Genomic DNA, 10,453 nt, shown 5'->3' on the forward strand with positions numbered 1-10,453 from the left:
TGCTCTAAATGTTAAATAAGTGCAAAAATTGCTATGTACTCATCTTAGAGGGCTGATTCTTCCAGGTTCTGACGTTTTCGCCAGACCAGGCTTCCTCAGAGAACCCACGAAATAATATCTTCAAGGTTAATGTGATCTAATGTTCTTTGCCTACTTGCTTAGTTTTTGCACTTATTTAACATTTAGAGCAATTAGAGTATTCACCAAGATAAAATGCGAAGTGCTGTGATTGAACCTTGAAGACATTGCTTTCGGGGGTTTCACCCCGTTGTGATCATCTTCGTGTTACCACCTTGTGTGGTTCTGAGCACTGCTAACATTGTTAAGTTTTGACTGTCTGAATTTAAACAGAGTGGGTGTTTTCATATTTATTATTCTGTTGGTCTAGCCTGGAGAGTTCCTGACTTCCCTCGATCTAACAAAGGCCTAACTGCATGTTCCGATTTGGGCCTCCCATCAGCGTTTCCTTCACTTGCAATTTTGGAAAAGCACTATCAGCTTTGTGTTCTTCCTTTTGGTCTGTCCACGGCTCCACAGACTTTCACCAAGGTTATGGTGGTGGTGGTAGTAGCGGTCTTACGCAAGGAGGGCATCCTGGTTCATGCCTATCTGGATGATTGGTTGATTCGAGCAAAGTCCTTTCAGGAGAGCTCCCATGTTACGAATCGGATTGTAAAGTTCCTGCAGTTGCTGGGATGGGTCAGCTTGTCCAAGAGCCAGTTGGATCTGTCTCTGCGCCTGGAGTACCTCGGGGTTCTCTTCAACACCTGCCTGGGGATTTTCCTTCCAGAGGCCCGACTGTGTAAGTTGTGGTCACAGATTCACTTCCTGATGGATTGTCGGTGTCCTCGGGCGCAGAATTTTCTGCAGGTCTTGGGATCGATGGTAGCCTCCCTGGATATGGTCAGGTGGGCTCAGGCTCACATGCTCCTATTTAGTGAAATCAATTTTTATTGAACAGAGAAAGAAACACAGCAAAGAAGGAACAGGTTATGCAGAACATATACAACATCCCCCCCATCCAAAACCAGCCCCCAAAAATAAGGAACAACACTATGCAAGACCAATAACAGGCAAAAGCTCAATACTGCGCCACTGGAGAGGCCCGACAGCATAGGCCAAAATACCGTGCAAACAGAGCCCTGTACTCTGATGAGCCCTGAGAAGAAAATCAAGACCTCTCCCCCCCCCCCCACACCCCCAAAAAGAGAGAGAGAAAAAAAAAAAACCAACCCAACACCAAGAATGAAGAACAAACAACCAAAAATAGAGAGCAGAAACCACAAGAAGAACAGAGGAGATCCGTAGCTGGGGAGGGGCAGTCCCTCTCCCCTCCCCCCACCGCTCAGAACAGCTCAAAGCCGCAGTGTATTAAGAATCAAACTCCAAATTCTAGGAGACAGAGATCAGATATAGGGCCTCCAAACCTGCAGAGTCAAATTTTTCATTGACTTCCTCCACCGCCAACTGGAGCTTGTTGAGGCTGTCCATCAGCGCTGCTGAGACAGAACGAGTAATCTCCTGAATCCAGTCACCCGCTGGGAATGTGAAATACGCGGGCTCCACTGCCATCTTGGCTGTAGGTGACTGGATTTTTTCTCGGGCTGGTCTGGCTGCTCGGATGGGCATATCCTGAACCGCTGCGCCGCTCAGACGCCTCCAAAAAGACGCGGGCAATTTACCACTGCAGCAGGAGTAAAAAGGGATAGAAAAAGTTTGCTTAAGCTGAGAAATATAGTTGATTTAACTGGGGTGGGAGCGGAGCTCTCCTCTCAGACAAGATGAATCACGTGATCCCCCGGAGCAGGTGTTCTTTATGGATCTTATGATCAAAGCAGTCTTAGTGGCTCTTACCTCAGTCTATGACATTTCGGAGCTTCAGGCTCTTTCCTATCAGGATTCCTTTATGTGTATTGCAGATTCAGTGTGATGCTTTGTACTGTTCCTTTCTTCCAAAAGCGGTTTCTCCTTTTCATGTGAATTGGGAAGTCTGGCTTCCTGTTTTGTTTTTTTCCTTCCTCTGGTTTGAGGGAGCATGACCGGGTGTTGCAGTCCTTGGACATGTGCAGGTTTTTATTGCGGTATCTGGAAGTCACCAGCGAGTTTCTTCTCTCTGCTCACCTGTCTGTTCTAGCGGATCCTGCCCTCAAGGTTAGACCTGCTTCTAAGGCCACCATTTCCAGGTGGATCTGTTTGGCTATTTCCGCAGCTTATCTTGAGCCAGAAAGAAGCCCCCCCCATTCATGGTGGGGGCTCAATCTATCAGAAATGTTTTCTTTGTATACATTCACAAGTTTTAAAGGCTTGATTTGGCGGCCAAGCAGGATGCTGCTTTTGGCACCAATGTTTTGGCAGCGGACTCATCATTCCCACCCTGATAATGTCTTACTGGTCCCGGAATAAAGCTGGCTTGTACAAGAATGAAAGATTGGGTTCTTACCTTTGCTAATCTTTCTTGTAAATCCACACTTTATTCCAGAAATCCGCCCTGTATTTTCCTGATTCACCGATTATATTCCTTTCAAATACTGGTAAACTGGATTTCTATTTTCTGATCAACCTTTAAAAAGTGCTATCTGTTTGGGTTTTGCAATCAGTTTGGGGGGGTCCCTAGTTAGGATGCCCCCTTCTGTCAGTGCATGCCGTTTCTACTTATAACACTGTTATTATTGTTCAGGATACTAATGTTTGCTATCCTGATTCAATTATGTTTACTTGTTACTGTTTTGCATCTCTAATTGTGAGCAGAATACACTTGATTGTCGGGAAGTGTCCCATTCCCCTCTCTCGTTATTATACTCTACAGATGTTCCTGGCTGCTTTGCTACTGACTGATGTTTACAGAACCAGTGAGGAGGAGGAGCCTGAGCCAATCAGGGCCTTAGGCCCCTCCCCGTGCATTATATGATGCACTGGGGTGGGGCCTAATGCCCACATTTGGATGGAGGAGGCCTACGGAGCAGTAGGGACTGAGCACCCCTCCTGTTCCTAACTTTGAAAGGTACGGGGAGGGGGTGGGCCTATGCCCGGCCAATAGTGGTGTGGGAGTTGGCATCCCTCCTTCCATATTCGCACAGGCGGGGAAGGAGGTGGGGCAACGTCATGAAGTTTTGGTTTTGTTTTTTGGGGGGAGCCAGGCCCAATGGCAGGAGGGAGTCGGCATCCCTCCTGCCTTTTGGGGGGAGGCAGGGGGGCTGCGTTTTATTTTTTTTTTGGGGGGGGGGCATTTTTTTTTTTTTTTTAATTGGCCTGATATTTTACGTGTGTAATACACGCAAAATATCAGTGCCATTAAAAACAAATGAACAAAAATGGGCAGACCTGTCAGTAACTGTTACCAACAGGTACAGCAGTCGGGTTTTAGGATAGTAAAACCTGATTCAAAATAGCAAAGCAATTGTCAGTGAATGAATCGCTTGGCTATTTTGCATGGGGTTTTACTAATTTGCATGGGTTAGGTTGGATCTGATCGGATAGGAGATTGATCGGGCAGCAGTTTAGGGAATCGGATTAGGCAACAATCGCAAAACCAGTAAAACTGGTTTTGAGATCGTCAGTACAGGATCGTAAGATTTAGTGAATCTAGCCCAAAGTGCTGGCAGGTAGATAAAAATAACCCACTGGTTCCGGACTAACACGTGGATTTACAAGAAAGAAAATTAGCAAAGGTAAGAACCTTCTAATCTTTCGACAGTGCTACTTAATCTCTGATGAAATCTATGAAGTATTGTGTACAGCTCTGGAGACTGCACCTTTAATTATTTTTTTTTTTTTACTTTTTTTCTTGAGTCACACTACAAAGATTAGAAAAGGCCCTGATCAAAAAACTAAAACATATTTATTCTGAGAATATGCCCTAAGGTACCAATTTCTGTTTGGTTCTAAAACAAAGGTAACTAACAAGGTCAATCTGGTCATGGTATCATTTTGGAATTTCTCTAGTATCTCTAATTCTTACCAACCTTTCAGAGTTTTACAAATTTATTCGACCTCATCATAAACATACGTTCAACCAGATGTTCAAAGATCTGACTGGAATGAGCTGCAGTGATGCAGAACAGAAGGAAGAGGAGCGGGATTTCATTACCACAGCAAGCTCCAACAGTATAGCAGAACAGAGTGGAGCCAAGGAGAAGGCAAGTACATAGCAATGTCTTAGGGACTACACAGAGAAGCTGTTGGGGATACACTGAGACCTAGATAGCATTTGAAGCTCAACAGAGAAGAAAGTTGTGCAGAACTGAGGAAGGTATTTCCCACCCCCCTTAAAAAAAAAAAAGCTGCATAGTAAAATATAATAGGAAATCAGAAATCCTCAGGGATTCAAAGCATATGCGCATACCTTCAGGAATGTGTTTATTCTGCTCTCTAATATTGTGATCACAGCTATAATATATTGTTAATAATATTACTTTCCTTGTATTGTTTTAAATATTATTGTGAAGTGCTCAGACCAAGTAACCCAAAATATAGTGAAGTCACTACAATGAGGTTCCCTAGATGACCACAAACATTTTCAGAATCAACTTAATGGGGTGACGGGATTGGAAGAATGAATGAACAGTTCTAGGATTTTAATGGAGCACACAAATTTTATTAGTACACAGTCATCAATGAGAATTAACGAAACCAACTACCCCCCTATTCAGATAAGTACATTAAGTTGATCTGAAAATGTTTGTGGTCATCTAGGGAGGGCAGGGGACAGGTGAAGGCGATGATGGTCCCCTTGTTAACCTCATTGTAGTGACTTCACTATATTTTGGGTTACTTGGTCTGAGCACTTCACAATAATATTTAAAACAATACAAGGAAAGTAATATTATTAACAATATATTATAGCTGTGATCACAATATTATAGAGTAATTCTTGTCACAGAATACTAAGCTTTATCTCCCTATTAAGTAAGAAATTTATTCTGCTCTCTACATTTTATTATTTTATTAAGTGCTTTTAGTCCTTTTTTCTCAGGATTCTTGTACTCAAAAATCCATGCAGGACTTACAATCTAAATGGTGAGATCCTAGTAAGGACTGTAGCAGAACGTGACTTGGGGGTGATCATTAGCGAAGACATGAAGACTGCCACACATACTTGGTACGCCACACACATACTTGGTACGCCACACATACACGCACACATAGTTGTTACGCCACACACACACTTGCTCCGCCACACAGTTAGTCTGCCACACACACTCATACTTGGTACGCCACACACACACACTTGGTCCTCCACACATACACACACATACTTGATCCGCCATACACACACACACACACACATACTTGATCCGCCATACACACACACACACACACACACATACTTGATCTGCCATACACACACACATACTTGATATGCCACACATACACACACATACATACTTGTTACGCCACACACACATACTTGGTATGCAATCCACACACACATACATACTTGTTACGCCACACACACATACTTGGTATGCAATCCACACACACATACATACTTGTTACGCCACACACACATACTTGGTATGCAATCCACACACACATACATACTTGTTACGCCACACACACACACTTGGTACGCCATATACACACACACAAACTTGGTATGCCATACACACACACATACTTGGTCTGCCACACACATACTTTCTTGGTACGCCACAGACACACACACTTTGTCCGCCACACACACATACACTTGGTTCGCCACATACACACACACACACATTTGGTACGCCACACATGCACACACACATAAGAACATAAGAACTGCCATCTCCGGATCAGACCTTCGGTCCATCAAGTCCGGCGATCCGCACACGCGGAGGCCCTGCCAGGTATACACCTGGCGTAACTTATAGTCCAGCAGATTTCTGGGATACAATCGTAATGGCTAATAAATGTGTGTTAAATACGCATTGCAGAACACAGTCAACACACTTGGTACGCCACACACGCACACACACTTGGTACGCCACACACACTTGGTACGCCGCACACAATACGCCACACATACATGCATACTTGTTATGCCACCCACACACGCATACTTACTTGGTACGCCACACACCCACACTTGGTGCGCCGCACATGCACACTTCGTACGCCACTGAAATGATTTGCTGGTTAGTATTCCTGGCATGGATGTGTTCTGTTCTGATAATGTGTTCTGTTCTGATAATGCTTAAAAAGGCTTCTCAGCACTGTCTATTATAAATGCTTGCATCATAAACCAGCTTTAGCCATGCATTCTCTTAAATCTACATGGGAGGTGGAGACAAGCAGCATTATCTCAGATGCCCAATGGTCTCAATTTTGGCTTACAATAGTCTGTTGTTCATCTCAGCTTCTCTGACTCAATCCTTGTATTTTAGTGGCCACAGAGTTGTATGGATGCCTGCACAATTACACAGGTTGAAAGTTTTGTGATGCAGCAATGGGAACTACTTCTACTACTATTCTGGAGCACATGGGACTTTAATTATGTTAAGTCATTTTGATATCAAATCTGGGAAATGATTTCTAATATCTTAGACTTCAAAGACTTTATTACAATATTTTGTTTGAACCTCCTTCACTCCAAATCCGAGGAAATGAAAAACACAAAAAATTGTATAGAATTCTAATTGCAATAGCCTTATAAGATATCTTGAGGAACTAGAAATCTTTTCAAAACCTTATTGTTCACTTCTGGTGGAGGTCAATGTATCTCATTTTTAAATATGAATCTATAGCAGCGGAACATTCTGATCATTATCAACATTTTAAAAATATATGGCTTCCTCTCAAACTATACATTGAAAATCTCTCCTAATCTTTTTGTTAAGTTTATCCACTTTCTCTGGTTAGGTGGGGGATGTTTCTACCATATTGCTTATATGGTAGTGAAATATGTTGTATTTGTCTCTGTTTTTATAAAAACAATAAAAGTACTTTTGAACTTAAAAAAAGGTAACACCGAACTGTATCAACATCTAAATGTATTTGACTACCCTATCACATCCACTGTGAAGCTGTTCCAAGCATTTACCCACGTTTTCTGTAAAAAGTATTTTCTGAGGTTACTTCTGAATCTATTCCCTTTCATTTTCGGAAACTGTGTATTACAAATCTTTTGTTTGTAAATCTTTATTCATTTTCATCTCTTACAACAAGTCTATAATAATCAATCAAAATAATTTTTACAAATCACTTGACAATCTTACTTATAATCATTAAAGTACAAAAGAATCCCTTCCCACCCACCCCACCCAATAACACTAAATCAATTATCAAATATCATATTACCCAATCCCACCCCACCTATATCTTATATAATAACAAGGTATTACAAATCTATATTCTGCATCTTTTCTCAGAGCATTGAGAAGCAGCAAATGTAATTCTGACACAAGGAAGAGCAAGTTGGACTGCGGATAGCTGGACAGACAGGACAAAGCCAAGCTTCCATCCTGGGAATCTAAAAAAGTGAACTCTCTCTTTTGCACAAAATACAAAGGAGTGAGATTAGATTTTTTTTTTCACAGAATGTTATTAGCTTACTGAACTAAATTTTAAAACAGAAAGAAGGAAGATGTGAGATAATACTATAAATAAACACCATTTTGTGAACATCCTTTGTAATGATTTTTTTTTCTGTAGAAAATGCTATGTAAAGGGTCATGGATTTGATAAATTGCCTTTCTATGGGCAAAGGGAGAATGGAACTTTTATGCCACTTTTTGTGGTTACACATTCAAAATCAATTTACAAATACAGGCAGTCCTGAGTTAAGAACAAGTTCCGTTATTTTAAACCGTTAAGTTGAATTTCTATGTAACTTGGATCCTGTACAATACAGTCTATAAAAACATTAAAGAAACAGGCCTCAAAATAATGTGCTAGATGCACTAAAGTCAGTTGGTCATACCGACTGGATCGCTTTTGGTCGATTCTTTGGCCAATTGTGGAACAGCAATCGATGCTCTACCAAGTTTGCTTGCAAATGATTTGCGTGGAGGTGCAAATCATTTGCATGCACACCCGACATTTTAATCGCTCAGTGAGCGATTGACACATGCGCAGCGCCCTAACAGCAGAGACAGGGGAAGCACCCTCCTGTCACTGCTGTTAGGACTTCTTTTTTCTTAATGACACAGATATGTGTTTGTGTTACACATACACAGTCTGCCATTTATAAGAAAAAAGCACCTTTCCCCCCCCCCCCCCCAGCGATGGCCTTCCTCAACGTCAGCAAAAATAGCTGGAGGGATGCCTACTCCCTCCTGCCTGGCCAAATACCCCTGCTAAACACAAAACGAACTTGTGGTACACTTGACTGGAAGCACACCAAGTCGAGTGATTATATATGAAACCCTCAGAGTCCTGCGCTGTTCTGCGTCCCAATTCTGTGCCTCCCTCCCTCCCTCCCATGGGTGTTTACCTCTGCTGGCTGGCTGCCTCCTCCCAGCCGCACTTCTCTTCGCAAAACTACAGCTGCAGTTCATACATGCGGCCCATGACTGATTCAGAAACCTTCCCAGGAAGCTCATGGCTTTGCAAGAGAAATGCGGCTGGGAGGAGGCAGCCATCCAGCCAAGGTAAACACTCGCAGGAGGGAGAGAGGCACAAATTTGGTACACAGAACGAAGGGGGGAAGGTCACTTTTGGACAAGGAAGAAGAGGGGGCGCATTGGCACAGGAAGGGAGAGGCAGAACCCCGATTCATAAGTACGAATCTGACATAAGTCAGACATTCTTAACACGGGGACTGCCTGTATACAGGTACTTACTTTGTACCTGGGGCAATGGAGAATTAAGTGATTTGCCCAGGGTCAGTCAGAAGGAGTAGTGCTGGAATTTGATCCCATGACCTCAGGGTGCTGAGGCAGCAACTGTACCTCTAGGCCACTCCTTACCTCCAAAGAAGTTTTATATATATTATATGCAGGTACTTTTTCTGTCCCTAGTGGGCTCACAGTCTAAGTTATATACCGTGATTTTCCCAAGATCACAAGGAGCTGCAGTGATAATCAAATCCAGTTCCCCAGGTAACCATTGAATCCCTGAAAAGGAATGAGATGCACCAGCAGAGCTGTGTGTAGACCTTAATACCATCTCAGTCAGAATGGAATGTGGCTGCCATCATTAAAAAGCAGATACTGGTGAAAAGTTTTGTCATTTAGTCAGGGTACTGTCAAAGAATACCATTATGTTTAAATTATTTTTACTGAGAAAAAGAAAGATACTTTAAAGTTTCAAGTTCAACACTCTGCTACATGTCATATGTGTCAAAGTACCGTAGTCCAAAAGTGCTCCCATATCTGCTGAAAATGCACCCCCTTAACCAAAGTCAAATCAGAAATCTCCATTCTTTCCATCATTAGAAGCTATATTGTATGTGATCTCCACTGTGAGGTGTGAGGAGCTTTTTTTCTGAATCCAACTAGGGTGGACTTTTTAGACATTCACTCCAGCGCAACACCAAAATGTATATATTACATGACAGAACTAAAACATGTGGCATTTAAGACGGGCATCTGCAAGCTGCCATTAAAGGCTTTACTTAGAGAAATTAACAGCCACATTATAAACTTGTATTGTGACTTCTGGTTGGAGCATGGAGTGGTGAGGATGCTAATCTTACTGCTCCCTGGATCCTCTTACAGAAATCTACTTAATAGGAACAACCCCCCCCCCCTTTTTTTTTTTAATTTTGCAGTTGCAACTAGTGCTAATGACATTGGTCCACAATATCCTCAGTACCTTTACAAAGTGGATGAAAAAAAGGACAGACAAGGCATACATCAGGGGATGCAAAAATGGCAGCCACCATTTCCTACTTCCAGTTCAGAATGGGCAGCTGAAATCATCGCGCTGTAACACATTATTGGGAAACAGTTACAACTGATCCTTGACAAACTTGACAGTATGAAACAGTGATTTGTGAATCTTGCCACTGAAATGAAGGACAGGCAGATGAGTGTTGGTAGTGAGGAGCATAGGCAGCGGAAAGCTTTTTTGTTTGTGGGGTCCAAAAGCTCTGCCCCAGACCCCACCCCCATAATAGTACTAATTGTAAATGCCATTTCTTCTATTCATTTTTCATATACACAATATAATCTTATTAACAATACATAATTGTAACCACAAAATTAAACTACACAAAGCACACTCTTTTACTCCTCCCCAACATTTCTTTCTTTCCTCCACCCCCATGTGCAACATCTTCCTCTCACTGTCTACTAGTGCTGCCCAATTCAGGAAAAAAATTTTTGATTCAAATCAGCCTATTGAATCAATTTTTCAATTCGATTTTCCTGCCCAAGTGGGTGTTTTTATCAAACATCCTGGTGGGTTTATTTTATAGCCTCTTCACCCCTTTTATAGCCTATTCACCCCCTTTGCCTTCTCCTAACCACACTGGCATTGTGGTGTAACCAAAATAAACAAAAAAGACTTTTCCTCTCTCTGTAAAATCCTA

General features: G+C 42.2%; 1 protein-coding gene across 4 annotated transcripts in view; it reads left to right on the top strand.

Moving 5' to 3' along the window:
* Window positions 1-7,602, top strand: part of RTEL1 (regulator of telomere elongation helicase 1) — a 185,376-nt gene extending 177,774 nt beyond the window's left edge. For 3 of the 4 annotated variants that reach the window (XM_033962814.1, XM_033962816.1, XM_033962817.1), the window contains 2 exons: window positions 3,970-4,136; window positions 6,366-7,245. In XM_033962814.1, the coding sequence (XP_033818705.1) occupies window positions 3,970-4,136; window positions 6,366-6,491 (293 nt within the window). In that variant the 3' untranslated portion in view covers window positions 6,492-7,245. Of the gene's footprint in view, window positions 1-3,969; window positions 4,137-6,365; window positions 7,246-7,349 lie in introns of those variants that run through there. The other variant, XM_033962815.1, reaches the window with a different exon arrangement.
* The last annotated feature ends 2,851 nt before the right edge of the window (window positions 7,603-10,453 follow it).

The sequence above is a fragment of the Geotrypetes seraphini genome, chromosome 11 (genome assembly GCF_902459505.1).
Source record: "Geotrypetes seraphini chromosome 11, aGeoSer1.1, whole genome shotgun sequence".
Taxonomy (NCBI): domain Eukaryota; kingdom Metazoa; phylum Chordata; class Amphibia; order Gymnophiona; family Dermophiidae; genus Geotrypetes; species Geotrypetes seraphini.